The following is a 27,797-nucleotide window of genomic DNA, read 5'->3' as shown; positions in this document are numbered from 1 at the left end:
TTTTAAAGAAAGTACCATTGAATCTAGCTAACATTGTCATACAATGGAGAGCTATAATTCATTTTTCATATTTTACCAAAGACTAGTTTGAGTTTGGGTCCAGCAAACAAGTAGTTGGCCAAACTTTGCAATTAGCATAATTATAAAGTTGGCAAGTCCTTACAAAGTTTGGTACATCCATGAAATGAAAGAACTAGTGAATACAACTACATATTCCTGACATTCAGGGAACTTTGAGGCAAAATTCCGGGGTCATCCCACTAGACCGACACCAACGAGTCATACACCCCATGAATTCGACCGTCATTGAAAAGAGGTCCATAAGTCATACAGCTCACAAGTCATACAGCCGGTGAGTTTGACACTAGGCAAATAAAGCCCATGAGTTCGACACTAGGTAAAAACAGCCCACAAGTTCGACAGATACAACACGGGGCTTAATGTGTCGGTCTCGTGGGCCTTGTTAGCCTAGTGTCGAACTCATAGGCTGTATGACTCATGAGCTGTTTAACTCATGGGCTGTATGACTTGTGATCTGTATGACTTGTGGGTGTCCGTCTCGTGACATGCACCCACAATTCCTTCTGAAACTAATCTCTCTACATGGAGCATACCTCAGAAATTTACCCACAGAGAGTTATAGCAGAGCTTGTTGCTACAGAGGGGCATTTCTCCTTCTTGAACGGGAAGATCTGAAGTCAAACAAAAAGGAAAATAAAGGATCACTCAGGGAATGACTGAAGTGAGGAAGAGGTGGCAAATGAATGGTAGAAAAGGTCACCAATAGAGCAATACATTTCAGCAGAATTAAAGAGAATGCAAAATGCACATACACACAGACCAAGAAATATCAAGATTATAGTGCTCGGCAGGTAAAAGAAAACATTATAGGTTAAGCACTGACATCAAAACCCCAAAATCAAAATAATCATTGGCAGAAGCATTACAAATTATTCATATATGAAGCAGCAGGGAAAATGCGCTGTTGTGTATACACCATGATGCTTGACAGCCCTTACATGAAACCTTCGCATTTTGAAATGAAGCCAAAATTTGCACATTCGTCAAATTACACAAATACACACCTCTTATGATGGCTCCCTGACATACATTGTATTATCAAATATCAGATTAAAAATGAAATGTTTAAATTACATTAATTTTTGGAATTGGGTTGGGCAGATCATTCAGGCAAACATCAAATTTCACTTGAGGACTTTTACATTGTGGCATTACAGGAGGACTTGAAGTAATTCTGCATAACATTTTAAATTCTACACAGTTTGTCTCAGTTATTGGTACATGTCTCTCTACCATGCAACATCAGTATCTATGGCTGCATTCGAGCGCTCTAGAGTGAACCACAAGTGAACGGAACTACAGCGTACCGTACCATACTGTGCCAGATTTAGAGCGCTAAAGTGCTCTGTTGAGTAAGCGTACCTCATGAGCTACTTTTAGAAGAGGTCACGCATTTTGTAGCAAAAGGGTCATTCACCTGGCGTACTTGAACTACTTACAGCTGTCCCGAACAAAGAGAATGATGTCTTTGCATTGTGACGTATGCGCATGATACGCGCATGCTTTACAGCGAACTTTTGGTACGCTTTTGTTACCCTTTTGAAGCACATCGGGAAGTGGTCCACTTTTGGCTCGGTACAGTATGGTACAGTTCGATTTAGGAGAGCACTTGAACGCATCCTATCACACTGCAGTTGAGACTGAAGACATGTCACAGCTGTGTACTATGAGCTACAATGTCAATCAAATCAACTGTTTCCTATGTGTTTAAGATGGATATTTTTGCTGTTGAGTTGCATGCATGTATATAATCTCTCACTCTGAAATTTATAGTGACAACAAATTTCCAATACACTTCAGCCACAACACAGAACAATCGACAATTCTAAATATACAAACGATACACACAGAGAGCAAACACACAAAATGTACCACATATATTTTTACCGCTGTCCCCGTGTGCCTTCTCTGCACATGATATAGATGATTTTCACTGCGAATATGAAGGCACAAATCCAGGCTGAGGCTAGACGAACCCAGAATGGTGGCCATGTTCTGTTCAGGTTCTCTAGAGTAGCACTTTGAGGGCTGCAGTCATTAGAGAAAGAGAATTCCATTAATATAATTATGGACTGTTCAACACATAATCTCCACATACATCAACCCGTGTTTACTCCATTTGGATCCAACGGGTTAAACTACTGCTTATGGGAACTAGGCACGTCATGTACAGTGCACTCCCATTATAACGAGGACGGTTCTAACAAAATTTTGGTTACAACAAAGTAAAACTTCAGCCCCCAACATCATCCATTCTATGTTATTTATTGTTTATTTGTTCGGTTATTACGAAATTTCGATATAACGAAAGAATACTGCCGGTCCGAAGGACTTCATGTACATAGATTTGACTGGCAATGTTATGTGAAGATATGAAAGCCTGGGTCCTGAGCCATCATGGAAACGGTCAAAGGTCAAGAAGAGTACAAATTGTGCCTGTCAAGAACCCACAGTCATCCCAGCGTACATCTTGATATGGAAGAACATGCTATTAAAATTTCAAACCCGAATACAGTTCGACCTCGATTATCCGGCCACGTCTGGACCGGCGCTCATCCGAATAAGCGAATTGGTCGGATATGGGAGACACAATGTTAATGTATATAGCTGCCATCCAAGTGCACTGGCAGCTAGGCAGGTAGCGTACCCGGCAACGGTGGTGTAATCTAAAGATGCTAGCCTGCGCAAAATTTATAGATCATGACTGCTTACTTTTACAATGATAATGTGGAGTGAATTTATGTTAGTTCTGTCGGGAATACTGTAGGTAAATCGTGTGAGTTTTGTAGAAATTTTAATTGTTTAATGTCACTGTTTTTTCTAAATTTCTGGATGAAAAAAGAAAGTCCTTCACTGCATGAACGCATCCAGATAATAGAGATTTCTGGATAAAAGGAGGCCGGATAATCGAGGTCGAACTGTACCACCAAACTATATCAAAAAATGTATTATATTGCTTACTACATGCATTGAGGTGTCACATCACTTTTAGTACATGGGACTGCACATTATACATAATTTTCATTCCACTGTGCAAGGATTTACAACTATATGTCCATAAGATGTTGATGAAAAACAAAGTACACATTGAAATAGAGGATTGCAAATTAATGTCAAAAAGATAATGACAAATGGCATGATTGAGTTTACGAACTTATTTCAGCTCTTGGGTAATGGATGATGTATTAAACTCCACTCTAGCAAGATCCTTGACTTTGTAACAAATACTTGAGACTTCTATCAATATGATGAATGGACAGATTGTTTCACTTTCAGTGGCTGCTGTGTAATCATGAGCATCCATAAAAAACTGATCAGCTTACCTATACCAGTTGGTGTAAGTCATCATAGTGTAGAGAGAAGCCAGGAGGAATATGAAGTGAAAGAATGCATAGCTGTAAATTGTTTCTTCTGCCTCGTTTGCTATCACTCCCCATCTCCTGCCTGGCTGACCTAACAAACAAACAAACACATAAACAAACAAACAGACAATGTGGAGTAGAGACTACTACAATTATATTATGACATCATAGCAGGGGTGTGGCTGTTTTGTCAAAAAATAGCAACATAAACACTGTACATGGGTGAAAAAATTAACCTTGCATACGTCAAAAAATAAAGTGAGTTAATGCAATGAAGAATTCTTAATTTTTTTATTCAATGTTATTACTTATATATCATTTTGTAAGTACTCACTTACTACTCAACAAATTGCTGATGTTGACATGCAATCACTTCTGGATCCGCCATGAACAAACAAAACTGCAGGCATCAATGCACATACTTATTGCACTAACTCAGCTCTATCACTTATTGTTCTAAGATTAGTAGATATTCCTTTACTTTGGGGCATGGTGCCCATTTGGTAAAAGACAAAGAGATCCAATCAACTCTTGGAATGCTACATTACCTGCAAAGTTTGATAAATATCCGTCAAGGGGTTTTCAAAAAGGAGCTGAATATGCTGTTTATGCATGACACACAACATATGGCACATGACGAATGATGAATAATTGCAAACAGAATAGTGAACTCATATACATACCATCTACTTCATCTCTTGCTTGCCCACAACAACACCAGAATGCCTTGTTTAGATCCTCCTGGCAGATCAAGAAATTAAATACCAAGTTATTACTTAACTTTTACAAAAAATATTTATGGGCAACGAGTCAAGGTGAGTGACTGCTTCATTCTACATAGTCTGCTAATATTGAGATGGTCATCAAATTGAGATATGAAGCAAAGAAAATAAAAGTATAAATAACTCCAAACATGGTTAAATCCATAAAAAATAATAATAGAATACTAATCTGATGGAGTACAAATCATAGTCTTGGCCAAATTGTTTTCACTACATCCATACCACAGGGGTATTCACACATGTTCTGTACTTTGTGTGAACAAAGAGCTATGAATCAGGACTAAATGACTGACACATGATTGGCTTCTAAATCTACGTCAATGCTGCAAACAGTCACTCCATTAATATTGCCCAAGTTACATAAACTTCTTTAATACATGTAATGCATTCTTACGATCAGCATATGATTTTCCTCTTGGAATATGATGTCTGGAAGGTCAGCTGAGCAATCTTGAAAATTTTCATTGCCTTTTCCTCTTGATCACAAAACTTTCTATAGCAAATCACTGTGATGTTTTCATTTTCTTTGATCATATTAGAGTCCAATGTTTTATCAATCAACAAAAACATATAAATCATGGAAGAGTTCATGCAAATTACAGTTCAAGAGTTGATACATTCATAACAAACTTAGAGTGCCCATTTTTCTTTATACATACTGTTTCTTACTGCACTTAAGCAGGGAGGTGGGCCACCTCCCTGACTTAAGTAAGACAATACTACAAGTACCAAGCTACCCAACAGTGCATCTGTGACAAGGCTCCACAACAGTGTGCTTTGCTTATGGGTGGTACCCACATTACAGAGATAGATTGGCATATTGAACACCTCCACAAAGCACTGCTGTATGTGCATTCACATTACTAAGTTTACTTTGCATGTAAAGAAATGTCTAATCCCGCACCTAATCATCCCCCATACTACGTCATGGTACAAGACAGAACAGGGAACACACACACACATACAAACAAAGGACACTATTAGCACACATCACAGCCATTTGACTCACTTCATCAGGTAGCATACCAAGTGACGACGTGGACGTGCGAATGCTGGATAAGCAGCGTAAAACAAAAGAGTGATATTAGGCAAAATGACAGATTAGGCAAAGAAATAAGCAGCAGAAAACCAAAATACTTGTGCAAGACATTCATTTAAAAACAAGGTAAGGCATGCAAATGAGCAGGAAACTTTCATCACTATCGCAGCCATTTCAGTGAAGACCGATCATGATGTGCACAAACTTCATGTGATCTTTTTTTTTGGGGGGGGGGGGCAGGAGGGGTAACATCCAGCAATGAGGAACAAGACCAAACTTATTTCAAAGATGATAACAATCTAGTTTCTGTGATATCTAAATATTTTTATTTTTCAACTTTTATTTTGAACAAATTTGATTGATTCTCTACTTGGCAAGTAAAATCAAGTTTCTAATCCCAAAAAGTATCATTTTCAATGCAGGAAGTAATTCTCATCATGTATCATGCCTTACTAAAACCCTACCAGGACAACTGAATCTTCTTTCACTGTATCATCATGCATGTCAGCAATTTTGTTTGTTTCAATTTCACTCTGAGAAAAAAGCTGCATAGTCCATATTCAGCTGCAATAGCTGGTCTTCTATGGGGTCCACTTGGATGTAAGGTGGGACTACTTCACCGGGTTAAACACCCTGCTTTTTGCAATGAATAAATGAGGTGGGGTCATTTACGTGCATGAGTTGTGACTCTCTCATACACAGGACCTCCATTTTATGTCTTTCCGAGGGACAGTGTGTTTGCCTCTTACTAATGGGGAGGCAAATGCACTACTGACTGAGTTGAATCACTGCCATTTTGTGAAATCAATGATGGAATCTAACAAACTGAAAACCAAGTGATATCAAAAAGAAAACAAGTGAATTTTTGCTGCGTGCTCCATGTTACAATCATGATAAATTACAGAGTGAAAACTAAATATTGTTTTATCTCATGCAGGAATGTCATGAACTGAAACTCTTAGAGATGACATGGCATTTCAAAAAGTGCTTTTTCTTTTTCGTACTAATGTTTTTTTTTAATCAGTTACCTTCCTTTGCAGAGGTTGTGGAGAATTTGTCATCCAATAGCTGTCTCAAAGATAGAGTAAATAAATTCTTTATACTACAAAGTAATGTTAACCCCATTACCTAATAAAACAGAAATGGGTTCCCCGTAAAGAACAACAACATTTCCAAACAAGTACTTATTAAGAGCTTTTAGTGATGCCAACAATCACAAAAACAAAAATTTGGGTTCACATTCAACAGAAACTAGGACAGCTTGAACAAAAGGTTCAGCATTTCTGTACAGAGATGAAGTTGTGAGTGGCTGAAATGTGCATTGTAATGTTATCAAGTAAACAGCAAAAAGTAGCTCTCTGATCACAGTGGCTAGTTATTTTCTTCAAATTTGTTATGTGCCTGTAAATATCTGTAAAGTAAACTGTATTATAATGTAAATAGTACAGTCTGCAAGAATCTTCAGCCTATTGAAGGACGCAGACTTAATCAAAAGAAGAAGAAGAAGGAGTTTGATTGAATTCGAAGCAAACATTGTAAAGTTACAAGAGCGTCTCTCCTTCATTTGCAGACTTCCCAACTTTTCTGACAAAAAAAAAAAAACAGGGATGATTTGGCTCAAAAGTAAGCAATAAAGAGCAGTTCCCACAGGAGTGTTTAGTAAAATTATCAAGAAAAGTAGGAAACTCCTGTCAAAACAAGAGCTGGGAATGGTCAAAATTCAGACTCACATCTAAACTTTAGTAGAATGGTTGGGAAGTCTGCATGTGTGACACTACACGTGTAGGTAACCTTTGACCTGGGGCAGTATCATATTATGAAGATTCCCCAGTGCAAACTTGACACAAGTTTGATCACAAAGAGAGTAGTGACTGGAAAGTTACTATTTTGTCACAAGCCTTGCAGGTAATGTGAACATTTGAAACAAATACTAGACAGACATAATTTGGACCCTTGATTTCCCCATTCTGTTTCTAAGAGGTGGAAGAAACAGGTGTACTATATTCATTCTCTGACACTGAAATATTTTAGAGAGATAAGGGGGAAATGGAATTAGAGAGATACGTGTTCCAATAAGAATTTGTGAATGTAATTGTGTAAAAGTATCAGATGTGGAATGTCACAGTAAATATCAAATGGACTTAATTAGCTCTCACCATCAAGAATTATGAATCTGCTTATAATGAATGCAAAAGAGCAAAGGCTAAATCTCACTGTGACAAAATGACAAAGTGATTACAAAGGATGACAAAGGATCTTTTTTGTTTAATCACAATGAAAACAAGGATAAATGATAACAAGTAAACTTTTTGCATATACATGTAATATCATCCTGCAATTCAGAGAAACCAATTCATCCTTTCGTAATCAATCTTCTTGCAAACAGGAAGTTATACTTGTAATGTAAAACAGGAAGAGACTATCCCTTTCATAAGTGTACAAGGGTTGACACCCAGGTCAACACATCCTAGTATCTTTTTTCTACAGAAACAGGTAATGTTTGTTATTCTGAAGGCTTGATACTCCAATAATAAAATAAGGTTCAACTAACAAACCTTACTTCATTTTCACACAAAAGAGCCTCCAGAATAACGAACCTCATTCAATTTTTGGACTAGTAAACCATCAGAATAATTAACCTTTGTAATAATAAACTGTAACCAAAGTGGCCCCAACCTCCCATGGAGCCATGTGCCAAATAGCAACACTGCACATTATCCACAGGTCAATAATATTTGTTTTTCTCTTCTCCTCATTTGTTTTTCATGTTCAGATTCAAGAAGAGCAAATGAAGTTCTTCATCATACTTTCCTTCTCATTGTTCTGTCAAACAATGTGTTGTATTATTACTCATCAATACAGTCATATTGTATGACAAACCTTGCATTTTCCACATAAATTCTATATGCATCTGAAATCTCACAGAAATGTCCTCAAATTCTAAACAACAAATTAATGTCCCAAACATACAAATCAGACTAATAAACATGCAAACAGCAACACTAATGTAACTATGAAAAGCCTACTCTGCGATATCCCAAACTCAATATCCCCCACACAGTAATAGAGCATTCTGAAAATTTGGAAAAAAAAAATGTAGATCTTGATAGCTTGTAAGTTTCTCTGTCTTACCAGGCATACAGCACCATTCCAAGAAGTAAAACGGTTGCTATGATAGCACTCAGCAGCTCCCCATTTGTTCTCTCCATTAAAATGCTTGAAGAAAGGCTAGACGGTGCACATAGCACATAGGTCGTGTTGTATATCGTGGTGTTAGTAGTCTCGTCGAAGCCTACCTCCTCTTGGGCTGTGATTCATACAGGGCATAAAACAGACAACATTTATCTTGAACTCTTGCCAGAAACTATACTCCGTTCAACACAACCACAAGAGGTTGAATAATATTTCAACAGCACTGATAGAAAAGAGCCTAAAAAAAGAAAAAAAAAAGGATTTCAGAGGAACTATTCAAACTAACTTACTAAGGCAAAGTTTAAAAGGACTGTACAGTACTGATTGAAGTGAGGATTCAGGTTTATAGCATTTCTTGGTGTGATTATGAGAAACTGCTTATGAAATATGAAAGAGCATGTAATTTCAAGGATTCAACGTTTATTTGATGAAAATTGGCCTTGAAAGGGCTGAGATATCCAAAAAAGTGTTTCTAATAAAATTGACAGGCCGTGACTTTTATTAGGATCTCTGAGTCATTTCAAAACCGATTTACATCAAATAAACTTCTGATTCCCCTTAGAATTGGACGCTCTTTAACATTTTACAGAGTGGTTTCTAAATATCTAAATGTTACAAGATGAATCCTCACCTCAACCAGTACTGTACAGTCCCTTTGATCGAGAAATACATGTTCAGCATCTGTCTGCTGCCTGCCCGCCTGCTTTTTTTTTCTCCACCTTTTTCTTTTCTTTCCTTTATTTTTTTGTTGTTCAAATAGGAAAAAAATCTTCGTCCCAAACTTTAGATTTTTGGGGAGGAAAATATCACATTCATTTACCCACAAAGATTGTATCATATATTTTGGACTCCTACATCAACTTTTGTATTTGTGGAGCCAATTTTTAGAGCAATTAGTTGGCAGCCATGTTGAAAGATAGTTTGGCCAGTTGTTTTGGAAAAAGTGTCGGGCAGCCATTCTGAAATATTTCATAGATATTTCAATGTTCAATAGTTCCATGTCTCACTTTACAAGTGTGATGTTATTACAATCAGCTGAAAGGTTCATTTAACTATGATAACATCCACTGGAATTATTATAACTGTATATCACCTTTTTGCTACATCTTTTCACAAGTTTTACACATTCTACAACGTTCTACATTTTACAAGTTCTCTCTCTCTTTTTCTTCTGGCAGATGACCTTGTTACTCACTTCTGCGGGTACACACTATTTAAGAAGAATTTGTAGACGTAAGGGCCAAATTCACAAAGGTGGTACAATCTTTGTCCATGGTTTGAACCATGGACAAAGACCGTAGTTTTGTATGGGGCATCAAGTGTCGCATGGCCTATTTCGTTACGAAATATGTCATTACATTGTACGTCGACGAAATGACCATTTCATTATTAACAAAATGATTATTTCGTCATTAACATTTCGAATATTTTGTAGAAGAAATTACTGATTTCATAATAAAATAGGCCATGCGTGACTCTTGGCACCCCATACAAAACTACGGTCTTTGTCTGCGGTTTAAACCACGAACAAAGATTGTACCACCTTCCTGAATTCGGGCAAAGAAATGTTTGATCACGAAGAAAATTACAGCAGTGTGATCACATGGATGAAAAGTCAAGACATTAGGTGAAGAAGTACTCACATTCCATGGCAGGTTGTATGACAATGGCTGAGAAGGTGAGATACATGATGTAAGCTGACACGATGGATGCCTGGAGGAGACTGGCTCTTGGGTTATCTGAAAGATAGCAGAGAAACGGATTCAATTCTCATTCTTCATTACTGAATACACCATATACAACATGTATTTTGCAAATTTGGCAAGTCAGGTGCTATTTGTGAATTTCAAAACACACAAAAACATTTAATATGATCGCAACATAAATGCAACTTGCACGTGTACATTTCTTCATTCAAACTGTAACTACTATGAATTCAAGTCCCAATTAGTGACAAATGGGACTTGCTAAGTGTGTAAACATGGCATACAAATTGTACCTCATCATTCACTCTCACTGGAACAGATCATAGAGTGTGAAAGAGTACCGGTGCATGATTCCAGTGTTATGTTGAGTTTATGATGTTAAAAAGGTCATCAAACTATGTATCTACAGACAGCAATTCAGTTTCACTTCAATTAAAGGGATGATATAATATTGGTTGAGGTGTGAATTCAGCTTCTTACTTTATTGCAAGATATTTAGAAGCCACTTTGTTCAATGTTATGAAGTCTATAATTCTATTAAGAGGAATTCAAACTTTATTTTATGAAAATTGGTTTTGAAATGGCTGAGATATCCAAACACAAAGTAAACAAAGTGATTCTAATAAGAGGCAGGTCCCACCTTTTATCAGGATTGCTTTGTTTTGGATATCTTTAATAGCCATTTCAAAACCAATTTTTAATAAATAAACTTTGAATTTCTCTTAGAACTACAGTATATGATCTTTCATATTTCATAAGGGGCTTCTCATTATCTAAAAAAAAAAAAAAAATCAAATAAGTTGGAAACCTCAAACCAGATCCCAACCAAAACTATACCATCCCTTTAACACTTCCTGTAGCAACAATACGTTTCATGACAGATATCAATCTCCTTTGACCTTTGACATACTCTCCTCTCAAATAATAAGCCTATTTACTGATAATATGCCCCATAATGACACCATCACTTTCTCTCTCTCTCTCTCTCTCTCTCTCTCTCTCTCTCGTTTTCTGCACACCACACATGACAAATTTTCCTAGAGTGCCCATTGTTATGTTCTGTCCCCTCTTCAGCTCCTAATGTTTTCCTGTTCTATTGTTTCACTGCTTAGTCAGGAGGAAATCCCAAACAATCACATCCTTTGGATCACATCACACTTTTTAACCACACGAGAGTTTTTTTAGTCCCAGGAGTCCAAACTGGCAATGTATGTACACAGAAAACTCTCATGCCAATTCATAAGTGTTTCTATTATACAGTCCCTGTTAATTTCTTCTCACAACACTAGCCTTGTTAAAGTAAAAAGAAAAAAGGAAAAAAAATAAAATCTGAAGTCCTTCAATTCAGAAAGTTCTATGCAGGGAATAATTTCCATTCTGGGTATTGAGTAGCAATTTTTAGTCAATAGACATGGTGGAATGGTGTACAAGTCAAGACGTATGTAATGAAATTGCTACACAAATGACATTTTGCACCGTGACGGCAGTCATTATTGTTATGTGATACCAGGAATATTATTCCCTGCTACAGTCCCACAACTCTTCCTCATTGCTCAAGGATAAAACCTTTCACAAAGGAAAAGTTGTGAGAAACGTTTAAATTGACTGCTGATCAAGTGATATTCACAGAGTGGACAACAGAACCAAAGCATACACTTCCAATACAGTGTACTTTGTGTAATGTATGACTATGGTCTATGACTGATTATAAATCCCTATTAGTGCATGTAGTTTTATAACTGTCAGTGGCCAATTTCATCACTCAGACAGCCATGCATTTTAGAGTATCAAAAGTTTCTCAAAACTATTCAGTCATATATGAGTTTTGATTGCGTTGGACATTGAAACAATACAGGATATGGGGCAAGTCCAAGATAACACGCGCGTTACGTATGGGACATTCAGAGACTTTTATGACCTGAAAAATAGTGTTAATGGCTTTTGATGACATTAAACTTTATCATGGTGATTGATATCTAGGAGAAGTATAATCATGCAAAAAATGGAGAAAAATGACCTTCACAATTATATTCTAGAAGAGAAAATATGTGCCGTTACGTATGGGACCAGAAAAATTTTGTTTTTTTGAACATTTTTTTCAACCTCAAAACTCTCTGAAAGTATTTCATTCTACAACTTGTAACTCACTGTGATGAAAGTCACAACACTGAAGATTATCACAGGTAAGTTTCGTGTCATTAGGTAAAAAGCTCTAATTACAGGTTCTAATTAAAGACAGACATGACGTGTTACGTATGGGACAGTTACGTATGGGACAGTTTGTCCCCCATTCATTTAGTGTGTGAAGAACCATGTTTATGGGTATTTTGCATAATTATTGAAGTAAAATCATTTGAAACTACTCAAATACTGATCCAGATTGTCAAGGAAACAATATTCCCCAAATATTCACCATCCTAATCATATTCAATCATATTTTTATATTTTTATGACCAACCTGAGTATGCATGCCCTTTGTCCCCCATTCGTTTAGTGTGTGGAGAGACATGTTTATGGGTATTTTGCAAAATAATTTTGCAAAATACCCATAAACAAATTTTTGCATAATTATTGAAATGGAATCAGTTGAAACTACTCTAATACTGATCCAGATTGACAAGGGAACAATATTCCCCAAATATTTACCATCATAATCATATTTAATCATATTCTATATTTTTATGACCAACCTGAGTATGTATGCCCTATTTTTATCAGGATAGTTACTACTGAAAAATTAAATAGTTTAAAGTGTTTACTTCCATTGATGAAGGGCAGTTTGCCATTTCGTTTCAATAAAAAACAACTTGACACAAGAAATATAAATTTTTATAAATAAGCAATACCTGCTGCGTGGAACCCCAGTGATCAAGTAGATATATGATGTCTGTCTAGCAGTCAGGTCATTGATTCGAGTCACACCTCAGTATGTATACCCATGAATTTTGTCTATTTTTTTGAATAAGGACAATTAGTGTATCACTTGCAATGAAAAAAAAAGTCATTTTACTTTATTTTTTTAAATATTTATATCACAACCATTTCAAATTGGATCTCAATCACTAAACTTTGAATTCCTCTAGTCTTAAGATTGTATGCTCTTTAGTAATTCATATAATTGGTTTCCAATCATCTCATTAAATGTTGAAAACTGAATCCCCATTTCTACTAAAAACTATACTATCCCTTTAATGCTGATTTTTCATTGTGTACTTTGCCATTTTCCCCTCCCCCTTTCTGAAAATTGTTCAGTCAAGTACATGTATTGTTTAAAGTGTCTATAACTCAAAAAGTAGCTACAATGTTGGGATGCTTTCTTCAGGATGATTGACCATTTGTGTACTGAGAGACCTTCCCAGCTAGCTACATGCATTCACATGCATTATGTATGAGGATGTCCCATACGTAACGCATTTGTCCCATACGTAACATTATTTCAATGCCTAATAAAAAATATTCCTTTTACTGTTTTTTCTTTTTTCTATGGTATTTAATTTCTCTAAACAATGAATTAGAACTTTCCAAAAGGGCATTAATATAACATTAGCAATTTCAGAATAAACCTAAAAAAATGACCTCATTTTGTTACGTATGGGACATCTCATGATAGGACACGAGCTAATTTGCATAATCATTTGCATAATCCCTAAATTTTCATACCAAGTTAAACTATTTGATGAACTTCTTATGTCCACATATTAATCAAATATCATTTGCTTTCCTTTGAATTAATATGAATTTTTATAAATGTCCCATACGTAACGCTGTGTTTCACATTTATGCAAATGAAGCCCTTGAAATTTGCATAAACTTACGTAATATAATTTTTTCGTCCATGGAAATCAAAACTTCAACTCATAAGCTTCAAAATGATACCAAACATGTCAATATTGAGCAAAGATGAAATTTTGCCTTCTGAGGGGACCTTATCTTGGACTTGCCCTATGATCGAAGGCATTTCAGAATTAATGGCTTGAATTGACACAGCTGTACATAAGACCAGACTTCTTGTGGGGAAAGGGGTTTGTTCAGGAAAACTGTTCAGGTTCAATTTACAGTTAAACAGTCCTTGATACGAAGAAGACATTGACCATTCAAAACTGATAAATGGCTGAACTCTAATAAGACTTTAATAATTGATAATGAACAGTATACCTTTCAGGACTATTAAATCATCATTGACTCCATAGCCATACGATTATGTGACACACATTTTGCAGAAATTTTCAGTTTCAATATTGAAAGATTAATAGGCATGGCCGGTGGAGAGCAGCAAGGCACTTAATAGAAACACAATGAAGAGCATGAAGTGGTTAAGGTTTTGTTTAGACAATAGGTATTGGCCTAAAGCATCAGCTGAGTGGAAACACAGTACGCTGTATGGCAGAATCAGTGCACTAGTGTACATAAAGTGCTAGAAGTGAGTTATTCTAAACTACCGTCAGTGAAGTGTGAAGAGTTTCAAAGAGGGTGTTTAAAGGGAGGCATCAAAACAGGAAGCTGGCTTGAGTAACATCACATGACCATTCACATACACATAGTTGACACAAGTTTGATTGCATATCACATAGACACTGTAAAAGAGGTTATTTTCGCACAAGTAATTTTTCGCATTCAGCTACGTGACATGAATTCCACGTTTTTAATTCCATGAAATCAAGACATCTATTAGTGAAACATACTGTATGACATGCAAATATATTCGCATGTTTTAATTTTCCTGCTGATTTCTGGTCACGCAAAATGTCCTCTTTTTACAGTAGCCTCACGTATCTGAATGTAGCATTACACCGTGTACAGGACACTTAACTACTGGTAAACACAAAATGCTGTCATTGTCTTGTGATTGTGATGCTGTCTCAGGAAGTGACTTGCTTTTAATATCAGAACACTCTCAACAAAAAGAGAACCAGATGGTCAATGAATTAGTGCTCATCCAGCTCAGCATAAACAAACAGAATGATTTTCATTCTTTCTTAATGGAGTGGAAAATGAGGAAGAATCATGAAGCACTAATCTTAAGTGAAGTATAAATCTTTTATCAAAACAACCGAGGCAACAAAAAAAAAAAATATTGAAATATTGAGTGGAAGTTTTGTGCATTAATCATCGGAACTAATTAGTTTTGTTTCATACTGTGAGTCTTGAAGATCCATATCAAAGGGGAAAGGAAAAAAGAAATTTGTTGGCATTGTGGTTTACTTTATCTCTTAAATAGATGATACAAAGTAAAGTCACTGCTATTCCACATCTGCAGATGACAAGGAGATACGAAACTAAGTTCACAGACGTTGGAGCAGTACTTATTACAGAATCAGTAAGTTTACTCTATGTATTTTGAGCAATTGTACATCAAATGTATAATATCTGAATTAAAAAAAAAAATCCAAAAGTTATCAACAATTCCGAACATTTAGAGAAGTATTTTTTTTTTTCATTTGAAGACTACATGATACCTTTACATCAAACATTGAAGTATCTCACTCACTTCTGGGCATGCAGGGCAGAATACACAGAACGCTGATCAAGGCACATGCCGTTCCACTGAAGACAACATAGAGAGTGTTGCGCAAGCAGCTAACGAAGGGCCTGCCATAGAACTCAATGGTGAGGATGGCTATAGCAATGGAGATTGCATAGAAGACCATAATGAAGAAGACTAGACCTGTGAAATAAAGAAAAGAGAAACACAATGATAGTGTCATGGAGTACCTGGTTAACCTATTGAAGAATAGCCTCAAGTACACTTTGGCAGGTGTCTATGGGAAATGTGTGTTATAGCAAAATCAGCTCATCCTCAAAGGCCCGAATTCAGGAAGGTGGTACAAATGAAACCATGGTTTAAACCATGGACAAAAACCATGGAGCGCCAAGTGCCGCACAGAATATTTCGTTACAAAATTGGTCATTTCGTCGACAAAATGACCGATTCGTTAACGAAATTATCATTTCGTGGACGAAATGTTTCTTTCAGTTACAAAATGTTGTCATTTCATTACAAAATAATCATTTCATCAACGAAATGACCGATTTCGTAACAAAATATTCCATGCGACACTTGGCGCTCTATGGTTTTTGTCCAGGGTTTAAACCATGGTTTCATTTGTACCACCTTTGAGAATTCGGGCCTAAAGAGGGTTTAAATATATACATTGTATGTGTTTAGTTCAAGAAAGAGACAAGACATTTTTTCACAGAAAGCTATCCACTTTTCTCTCACTCTCCAGCCACACAGCCAGTCTCTCTCTCTCTCCCTCTCCCTCTCTCTCTCTCCCTCTCTCTCTCTCTCTCTCTCCCAAGAGCTTACCTTATTACTGCTAGTGCCCTGAATTATTTCACTTTCCTACAGCACATCTTTAAAATTCACAATTCTTATCGATAATTCTGATAAATGACACCGACCCTTTTTGAAGACCAGACCATGGAAATGACCCAAATCCTTAGTACATAGTGTTTAAATACCAATTATTCATGATGGTTAAGATTGACATGGAGATTTAAAACCAATCAAAACTAAGAACTCTCTGTGCCAAATAGAAGTGCTATCATGAATTGCAGAATTGCAGAATCGGAACTTTGAGAGAAGAGAGGAAATTGAGCAACAAATGAAAGATGTCACCCTCATTGACCTCCCTCGTTCTCCGAATGTCTTTTTGTCAAATTTGTGATTTGAGGAAATGAAAGTTACCGTTTTATCCACCTGACAGCTTCCTTCAATCATGTATACAGTATTGAAATATTTTGCGTATGCACTAAAAAATATGTAAATATGATTATCATTTAAAAAAAAAGGATATTACATAAAATCTGACAGCCATTGATATTATATGAACAGCAATGCCACAAGCAATTGATTTTTGCCAAGAATCTTTCCTCCATTATTCAATGGGTATTGAGAACAAATATATTCTCCTGTTATATGATCAAGTTTAATAGAACCATCAACATGATTACGCATCTCAATTGCAAATTTCAGCATGGATTACATACAGTAAAAGTGGAAATCCTGCAGCGTTGAAATTTTCATGCATTTTGTGCGATCATAAACTAGCATGAAAGTAAAAGCACATTGATATTTTTGCCTGTCATATTGTATATTACATAACTCTATCTGATGTTTTGATTCCGCGGAAATAAAAAACACGCAAATATCACCTTACCTGTCAAAGCACAAAAAAGATACTTATGTAAAATCTCAAATTCTACAGTATTATCAAAATCATGAGTCCCTAACATAACAGCCTTCTAACTCACTATGTTCAATGTGACAGTAAATTAACTCTTCTGGATGCTTACACAGCAAAATGAATCTGAAATAACTCAGTTGCAGTAATCTAAAAAAATCAAATGATTATCACTTCTTATAGTATCTGATCCCATTAAGCGAGTTTTTTAATCCACACGGAAATTTTGCTGACAAAAATTTATGAAGCAAAGAGTCCTTTGGAGAGTGAAGAATTTATTAAACAGTGACCTACCTGCATACCAGCACTTGGATCCATTGTCATACTTCCTGGACCTGAATTGAAACATGATAGGGGATATCTTAAAAGGAATAGTATAGTTTTGGTTGAGATGGGGGATTCAGATTTTAACCCCATGTACATGTATATGATACCCTCTTATGATAAAGAACATACAATTCAAAGAGGAATTCAAAGGTTATTTGGTGAAAATCGGTTTTAGAATGGCTGAGATATCCAAAAACAAAGTAAAACAAAGGGGTCCTAATAGAAGGTGGGACCCATTTTTAATTGTTTTTCAATATCTCAGCCATTTCTAAACAAATTTTCATCAAATAAACCTCTTAAAATTGAATGCTCTTTCATATTTCATTAGGGGTTTCTCATTATATCTCACAGAAAAGCTGGAAACCTGAGTCACCTCTAAATCAAAATTATGAACATTTCCTGAGAGTCAATTTCACATGGCAATTAATCACACTCCAATGACAACAGAGACTCTAAACCCAAGCATCGGTTACATGGAAGATTCTTCCACCTAAACCTTTTACTAGAAAACTGGAGACACTGATCTTACAAACATGCACACATATCACATGTGCACATAACTCATGTCACAAGTGGCAACTTGAATGTCCTTGGGCCAGGCTCCAGTGACCACTTAAGGCCTTGAAAGCTCTTGGTTTAAAGATGCTCTCATATGTGCTATCTTAGTCTTATTATTTATGAGTTGAGTGGGAGAAAATTACATTTCAAGCTGCAGAAAATATATTTCAAGTGTGAGACACACAGCTAGAGCAGGAGAAATTCAAACTCAAGCGGGAGATTTTGAAAAAAAAAAAAAATGGTGTCAAAATGTGATATCTCTTCCCGAGAGAAGGAGAATTGGAGTATCTGTAACAAGGTGTGTCCATCTTTTAATGAGAAGGTACAAGGTGTATCAAGGAAGTAAAGCAGTAACATGTCACTTTGCCAACCCAAGTACAATGTAATATGATACAGTGTACAAACTTAAAATAGCAGCATTTCAGGATGATACAAACTGCAAAAGAATATAACCCGTTACTTGCTAGAATTGGACACTACCCAGAACTCATTACACAGTGCAGTCAGTTTTCATCATCAATGTGTTAAAAGCTTTGTGCTAAAACCTCGTAATGATGAGAAAATGCACATGTACATTGTACTGTTACAAAAGACAACAGACTTCATGACACAATAAACTTCCTAACAAACATCAACTTAGATAGTTTACACTACACCCCTTCTCATGTCAATGCACCTTACATGTACAGGTACAGTAGTAAAACTTGTGCGTTTTCACCAGTTTAGCCAGCAAAAAGATTCCATACTGTAATTAATTTTGCCCACTATTTAACCCGGTGAACACTGTCCCACAAGGATTCTAAAATGAAGGCAAAGCAAAATTTAACAAATACACACACTCACTGACATGCAGATTCACAAGTTTCAAACAATGTCTTACCAACTGTTGTTCCATGACGAAGCAAAATCAATGAGGAGCCAGAGTTGTATCAGAATGAAAATACAGGCTCCCACGAAGCCAATGACCAGTCCAGCGGTCAAGGCATAATCAGAGGCAGGTACAAAGAAAGCCCCTACCCACAGGAGGATCAGTGCTATGAATTTGTAGAACCAGCCCCTTTGGGAATAAAGAATTGGAGATTACAGACATACATTGCAGTGCTTCCATTGAGATTATGTTCCAATTAAATACAAAGAATCAAGCTTTATATGAGAAAGTGACTTTTTGTGATGATGGCTTTAAAAAAAAAGTATGGTAGAATAGTGCCATTACAGTGATTATGGTACCGATCCTGAAATCAATGATGATGATAATAATGGTTATAATAATAATAATAATAATGACAATAATACCAATATTATAAGAGTAAAGCCCAAAGCATAAGACTGCATGCATTATAACTATCATGCATCAAATTAAACTAACAGACACCACAATAACACAAACACACATACATGTACACACACAAACATACACACACATATCACAGTGCTTTAAATAAATACATTGTACATAAAGAAATTACTGCACATTTAAGTACACAGAAGTTACAATGCACTCAAAAACCTCAGATGAAGAGAAGATATGATTTGTAGTCCTTTAATTGAAAGGCTACAAATAAAGTGTATAATTTGTCCGTAATCATTTGGTTCTGTTCCCATACTCTGTATATCTAGATGCTTACACATAACAAACAATACGATAATCCAGTCTGTTCCATCCAAGTCAACTGTCTGTGGCACGGCTGGCGCCATGTTTTTAAAAGTGGGGGGGGGGGGGGGGGGGCAGTTTATATTTCCGGGTTTCATCAGCTAACAAGCCAAAAAAAAAAAAAGCCCTCAGTGCAACTTTCTGCAGCCATTTCCGGTTTCTTCAACTGACGAGCAGAAAAAAAAAGGCCTTACCCCAAGCCCTCTGGTATACATTGTAACACAAAATAGTTTAACCATGCTTCTTTTGTTCTTTCCTTTTTCCCTGGTGCCATCCAGGGTAAAAAAAATTGTGGGGGGGGGGGGGAGGGGGCCCAAGTGGTTAGACCCTATGTATTCCCGGTATTATCCAAAAAAGAGGGGCCTGAGCCCTAACCCCCCCGACCTACAGTGTACATCTGTAACATACAATATGTAGACAAGACATTGGGCCGAATGCATAAACGCTAGCAATTGCTTGTGCTAGCCTTTTACTTGAATCCGAATGCATAAAAACAAGCAATTGCTTGCGAGCAGAAGCTTTTGCTAGCAAGCACAAGCAATTGATTGCTGCCTGCAAGCAATTGCTTAGAGACCAAGCATTTGCTTAAAACCGTATGCATAAAGCATACCTTTTGCTTGTTCTTGCTAGCAATTGCTTACGATTTTCCAAGCTCTGTAAAATGAGCTTGAGCTTTTGCTTAACTGGGACGTTCCCTTTTAAGTATCATTTTTTATATTAAAAAAAAAAGAAAGACCACACTTGTGCAGGAGTGGTGTAAATCTAGAAGAAATTACTCCTAAGGAGTGTAAGAAACTTTTTGTTTCAACAACAGGAATGTCCAGTGGTTAGCACGCAAAATGTGATGAAAAACAGGTAAGATGTCTGACTTTGGTGGAGAGCAAGGAGACCTAGCTCCACGTGCGATCTGGAACATCCTGGCCACTATAAGCAGTGATGGGAATCAGCCAGTACGTGTGTGTGTATAGATGTGTGTGTGGGTCTGTGGGTGTGCATTTATGAGTGCCATTTCATAGCTCATTTGCTATGTCAGGAAATGTTTCCGTACACACATGCCCTTTCAAATACATGCTGTCGCACTCGCCTTTGTTTTTGTGTTCGCACAGGCGTGACGTCCTTTTTGTTGAAAACGCAAGCAAATGCGTGTGCGGGATAAGCAAAAGGCATAAAGCACAAGCAAAAGTTTATGCATATGGATTTAAGCAATTGCTTGAGCTAGACCTTTTGCTAGACGAGCTTGTGCTTTTGCTTATGCATTCGGCCCAAAGTGTACGAGTAAAAGACTCACGCATTGTGAAGCTTGCCTCTAAAATCAGTGCTCCTTCTAACACACAGGGTTAGGAGAAGCATGATGAGAAAGAAGGCAGCCATGCCAAAGTTGATGCGATAGACGGCCACATAGCCCAGAAAATGGCTGCAGTTCTCTCCAGCACCAGATGTACGACAGAACTCCACCAGCCAGGTTGCCTACACAGTACATCAGAGTGAGCCATCAAAATAAGCAATGAAGATGAAAATTAGCATACATGTAACATGTCTTCCATGATGACAACAATACTATTGTAAAAGATGTTACTTTCACATACTTATATTTTTGCGAATGAGGAGGTCACCGACATTCCTGCCAGATGTTGTTTTGAGTACCACAAATATTTGACAAGGCTATAATATGTTATCTTGTTGCTAGTACTATATGCAATATTTTTTGCATGTTTTTGAATCCAAGTACAGTGTACCAACAGTGATTTGCAAAATTTGTGAAAATTAAAACCCTTGCAAAATTAACAGCTTTTACAGTATCTATCTATGGTCACCTTTCCTTTTGATTGAACTTACTGATAAAGAGACAGAATGTGCACTCTTTATACACCTAACATTTGACATCGGCACCAAAAATGGTTCTCATCTATAAGTGATGTATTTTTGTAGTCACAAAACAGATCATAAAACACTGAGCATTCATCTTGTATTCAATCTCAAAGTTGTATCCAACATACCAGTAGTGTATATGTACACATGATACTCGTTAACACATATCCTGAATAAGACTGCTGGTATAAAGTACAGTAATAACAATAGGCATTTCCCAAAACTTGTCACCCACAAGTGAAATGTGATTATTGACACACCCATTTTTTTCTTTCATATTTTGTCACGTCCGAGCCCACAGTAGCAGCAGATGTTTGCTCATATCTTATGTACACACATACTACACGTATATCTCTGCAGTGCTGCCTACAGCTGTGTATTCCGCATTGCTCAGCACACATTGTCAAGAACAGCTCACAATAACAATGGAAACTCGTTCCAGTCTGCAGAGAAACACAATGGTCTTTCTTGGTGAAATCTCACCCCCTGGGTGTGTCTCTTACACACAATTCACTGGTCAACGTCATTTCCAAAGACATTTCGTACAGATTGAACACTAGCTTTGAAATCCAGAACTCAAGTACTTAAAAATTCCCACAGGTGAAGTGCTCAGATGTGCCCATATTCCAACTTAACATTATTATTATTATTATTATTATTATTATTATTATTTATAGTGCACTTTTCCCACAAGGCCCAAAGCGCTTACAGTCAATTCAAAACATGTACAACAGTATGTATAATAATGGATAAATGTTACAGCTACGAACTAGTTGCTACTGAAAAGATGTGTTTTCAAGGCTTTTTTTTTTTCACAGTGAATTAGAAATGTTCCATGATTCAATCACACATATATACTGGACTCCCCTACATATGTGGGTATGTACACCGTGATCAGTGAACAATTCATGTGTAAGAGCATGATCATCAATATTTTGTTTAACAAAAAACCAGGCAAAACTCTGGGCTCCAGAAAAGTCCTTACATGTACAGTTGAACCTCTCGTATCCGGACAAGTCGGGACCGGGGCTGATCCGGATAAGGGATTTGGCCGGATACGGGAGACTCAATGCTTTATATAGGCAAGCATGGTGTCACCGGACACCATGGTATTACCGGACACGCACATTTTTGCGTACTAATGACATTCTGTACGCGCGAGACTTCGTAGATTAGCCTCACAGAACTTTGTGTGGACCGAAATCGCAAAAAACGCCACATAAAAATGTAAAAACACGAAAAAATTCACATTTTACCTCAAATTTATAGTTGAGTGACCCGCACCTCGCTTATAGTTAATATTTATGCATGTTTGAATCACATTTCGCGACTGAAATTCTATGAAATCCCACTCACATACAGGAAAAATGCTGAAGATTCTATTAGAACCAAAAGTTCACTGATCAATATCGGAAAAATTGTAGCTATCGTCCTCAAACGCGAACGATGCGGAATAGTTGTGCGCAAGGGGCACGCAACTCATCACCCGCGCGTGCAGCTCCCATAGACAAAGCACGTATACTCTAACCAGTTGTCGATTTCTCACAAGGTTTTATTGCGTGAACTGTTCGAAATGGTCAAGACAGACATTTTACTGTAAAATACGAAATTTGAGCTTCATTTGCAGATTTTTTTTTGTGTCATCCGCTCGGTGAGAATGTGTACGGTGATTTGTGGGATGAATTGTGATTCTGGTGCAAGGATTAGGTGCGAAAGACCTCGATTATTCGATTACGAAAATAGCGTCCGGTAATACAATGCGATTTTGCACGGCGCAAAAAACCACTATTTTTAGAGGGGTATGTTTGAAGCATATTTTCTAAAAACTGGAACGAAGAAATGACGTAAGTTGGCTGAATTCGTAATTTCCATGAGTCTGTGAATAAGTGGTGTTGTTTTTAGCTGAAATTTCATTCTATGAGTACGGAATTCAAAGCCACAAAGAAAAGCGTCCGGTAATAGGATGTTCCACCCTACATGTACATACACATGTACTGATGTAGCCAATTGTAGTACCACATGTAGTAATGTGTATACTGCAACCTTTTCATTGTTACATTCAGTAACAGACCCCAAAATAGAGGTTCGTGTTTGCAAGAATGATCATTTTCTTTTATAAATTCTTGGGATGATTCACCTAAATAATCATTAAGAAATGTATCAAGTATATAAATTCATGTGTGTTTGTGTACACGTCGTAGGAGTTCGCAAGGAGTTGGGAATCCCCCTTTCCTCCCGTAATTATTTTAAAAAAATCACGGCGAGATTGCGTCCGTATAATAGAGAGATCCGGATAAAGGGAGGCCGGATAAGAGAGGTTCAACTGTACTTTTAAGTTTGATGCTTACAATATCTCACTAGTCAATGTGCTTTTCCCGGCTTCTGTGATTTGATTTAGGCATGGCCGACTGCCTCATACATCGTGGAAAAGATATAAAAGTCATTTTCAGTTGTCTCGGGTGGAGATACAATTTATCTCAGACATTTTCCTTGTGACAACATACCAGTATTGCCAAAAACGTAGCAGTTTCCTTACAATCTTTTGTAACGAGCTGCTCTGTACAATGTCACAGAGCTGCCAGATCCAGGTTAAGATTTTTGGGATAGAATCTAACAGATATGATGTACATTGTAACAGGTCCATCATACTCCTCCCAGTTCTGATCGATCTGGATTTTTACCTGAGGCAAGGAATCCTGGACAGCCTGGGCGACCATGACAGCAGACAGAATAGCTCCCAGGAGGAAGAAGAAAATGTACATGAGTCTGGTGCTGGTGGACTCCTTGATTGGAGGGAGGCATGGGGAGGAGCAGGAGGTGCCCCCACAGCAACATGCCACCTGAAGGAATGGAGGTACAATGTGGTGGATTACAATCATGCCTTCTATATGACAGATAAATAATGCAGGGAAATGTTGTTTTGCATTAAATGAGCTCATTTACAAGATTCAGCTTTGAACAAGATGGATTCTGCAATCCCAATTTTCTACTGTACAAATTTTGTACATGTAGCTGGTCACTTAAATTTTAACAAGGTTTTTCATGATGTATCACTTTTTAATACAACGAGGTAAAAATACAGTCCTGGCTACCTTGTTATAACAAGATTCCCCTGTATACTACAGCATTATGTGCACTTTACCAATACCCTCAAATAAAAGTTTTAAGTACTGTCTATGATAGCTGAAATTAATCTCCAGCACAAGCTCATACTATGTACAATTGCTTATAATACTTGCATGGTCAGTAGAAAACCTGGAGTCAAGTCTTGTAGGTTTTAGAGATCTGAAAATTCCACTCAATGTAAGCCAGATGCAATGATCCTTGTGTTATGTATACATTTTATATGCAAATGCAACATTTTGAAGTCAGAGAAAAAATTGCAGCTACAATTTGTACTTCAGCAGTGATGACTACTGTGAACACAGGACCATATTGCTTACTGAAGATTCATGTTTCATCAATACAATGTAATACCCCCAATTACTGTGTTTATTCACAAGAAGGAATTCAGTGCTTGCAGGGGCAAGTTCATCAGCAAAAAAAAAAAAAGGGTTGAAGAGCTTCGGGTTCATCAATTCTGATGCTTCAGGGGAGGGGGTATCTTGATTTTTTTTTTTTTTTCATTGCAACCCACACACTAAACAGCAATGAAATCATTGCATATTAAATAATTGTCATGTGAACAAAATATTTCACTGACTAGTTGTGCAATATCCAGTATGCCACAGCATATATAACGTCGCTGGGGTGACAAGACCTCGTAAAATGTCAAATGTTCAGGAGAGCCAAACATCATGGCTGCCAAAGCACCATACCGAATGGGATAGCCTTTCCTTTGACATGCTGTGGAGGATACATTTTGGGGATAAGACAGTTAGGATTTGGACAGGACATCACTTAACCGATTATTTGACCATTAAACTAAAAAAGTCACTTTCACCAAAATTTGAGATACAAGGTCTTGTCACTCCAGTAACGATTCTTCTGCACTATTTTCATTGTTTAACATTGTTTATACATTGTACATATTAAATGCTGTGTATCTACACCAGTTTTATGTGAGGTGTAGCAATTTGAATGTAAATACTGAAGCTTTGTTTCATGGCAGTATGTGCCTCAAAGAAAACAACCGTACATCACATACGTACACTACATCGTACTAGCTGTCCACAGAATGCATCAGTACATTGCATACAACATTATTTACATTGTCACAGTACAAAATGTATGCAAAATATTAATGACAATGTTTTATTTAGGTATCTGATCAAGATAACTCAGTGTACACTTGACTTGAGACATCACATTTAAAAAATGAAATAAAAATTAACATAAAAATCCATCTGATTCCCTAAGATACAGAGACTCCAACTCCTACGCTTTCGATGGGAGATCTCCCGCTGAAAGCCCAATTTTGCAAAATCTCCTGTTCTCCCGCTTGATATTTAATTTTTCCCGCCCTGGCTCTGTGTCTCCCGTTGGAAAGGATTTCTTACCTATTGCCATCGTATGTTGAAAACTATGCCTTAGATAGCACGAGAGAGCATCTAGAACCCAAAGCTTCCAGGGCCCTTAAGCACATCAACTTGGAGTCTCCCGTTTGCTAGGGGTTTCAGGCGGGAGAATCTCAAGATCAGGAGGTGCTTGGGGTTGGAGTCTCTGAAGATATCTTAAGTTATATTCCACATCGTGCTATAGGATTGGTCAAGAGCTGATCCCGTGACAAAGCATAGTTTTGCCCATCACATCACCTGAGAAGAACTACAGAAGGTCACTTGATAGTATGACCAAGCGTTGTGGGACCGGACAGGTTGTGGGACCGGACGCGTATTGTAAATAATGTGCGTCTGTAATGAAAATGATGCACCCAGGAATTCTCACGCCGTTTTCAGAGTATGTTGTCTAGTATATGAGGAGTCTATATCAAGTTTTTAAGGTAAAGAAGGGTGCATATTCTATGTAAAATAGGTAGGGCCTAAGTTTTCACGCGCAAACTTAAGTGTCCGGAAACACAACCCCCCCATCATACACAGTGCAACGCACTTTCCTTTCAGTGTCGCGCGGTGCGCGCAGCAAATTCATTGTTTTGTCATCTATAAAGACAGCTGTTTGTTTTGCTGATCTCTGGCAGCCCGTACAGTCTTAACGCAAGATGAGTACGTGCGAAATAAAAGTGTGTTGCACTGTGGACTATCATTTGACTAGGTCACTTGATAGTACACGGTGCAACGCACTTTCACTTCAGTGCCGCACGGTGTCGCAGCAAATTCATTGTTTTGTCATCTACGTGCACTAGCCTAAGCCCCAAGGATACCTAAAGACAGCTAAAATGGTTTCAGATGTGGAATAAAATGGGAATTTAGGACCCTAGATGTGGAATATAAAGCAAATAATCAACTTTCAGTTTTAGGCAATGAGACAATTCATGAACAACAGCAAGCAATCACACAGTCATATGACCATCGCAGCCCACTGCACTGTTCATAGAATACAGTACAGTGTACCACCCCTGGAATTTTAGATGACTTGCTGTCATGCTGATTATGGCGATTGATGACTGGAATGGATGATCATCCCCCCTTTAAATTCATACATTATCAGACAGTCATATACCACTGCATGACAAACTTTTCTGTACGTCATCCACTTAACGGTCTTAATAATACCTAACAAAAAGGGTCGCATTGATAAGATTTAAGAGGGCATTCAACATCACATGCTGTATAATTAATGGCATATACAATTCATCATACGGCCATACCAACCTGACTTTCACAACAATTGTGTTCGTGTCCCTCACGCGCCATATTAATTAAGGACAAGGTACAATATCAGCTGTTCAATGTCACCAAACTGTTTTCAGCAGCACTGGGCTAACTAGATTCTAGTTGCTGCTTTGCTGGAGACCGGCGTCCCCTGGTATTAAAGCGGAAGTCATCTGTAGCTGTCGAGCTAGCTGCCAGAATCCAACGAACTCTTGCCAGCAGCTTGCAGCTGACTGCATGCTGCCAAGGAGAGAGAATGTAGAATTCCGCTAGTCCAT

The 27,797-nt window shown here is 37.3% G+C and overlaps 1 protein-coding gene across 1 annotated transcript; it reads right to left on the bottom strand.

Annotated features, from left to right (window-relative positions):
• Positions 1-27,797, bottom strand: LOC139717100 (serine incorporator 5-like). The gene is made up of 13 exons (XM_071628606.1): positions 27,520-27,797; positions 24,433-24,591; positions 21,171-21,349; positions 19,112-19,288; positions 17,641-17,681; positions 15,651-15,827; positions 10,100-10,195; positions 8,397-8,571; positions 5,235-5,277; positions 4,127-4,184; positions 3,405-3,534; positions 1,969-2,109; positions 1-692 (listed from the first exon to the last, which is right to left on the bottom strand). Exons 1-13 carry the CDS (start codon positions 27,559-27,561, stop codon positions 656-658), a joined length of 1,455 nt encoding a protein of 484 aa, XP_071484707.1. The 5' UTR covers positions 27,562-27,797; the 3' UTR covers positions 1-655.

Source organism: Diadema antillarum, unplaced genomic scaffold (assembly GCF_040938485.1).
Source record: "Diadema antillarum isolate AM-2024a unplaced genomic scaffold, OU_Dant_1.0 scf00000071, whole genome shotgun sequence".
Classification (NCBI taxonomy): Eukaryota; Metazoa; Echinodermata; class Echinoidea; order Diadematoida; family Diadematidae; genus Diadema; species Diadema antillarum.
Note: the sequence above shows the minus strand (reverse complement) of the source record. Positions and strands in the feature narration are given on the sequence as shown.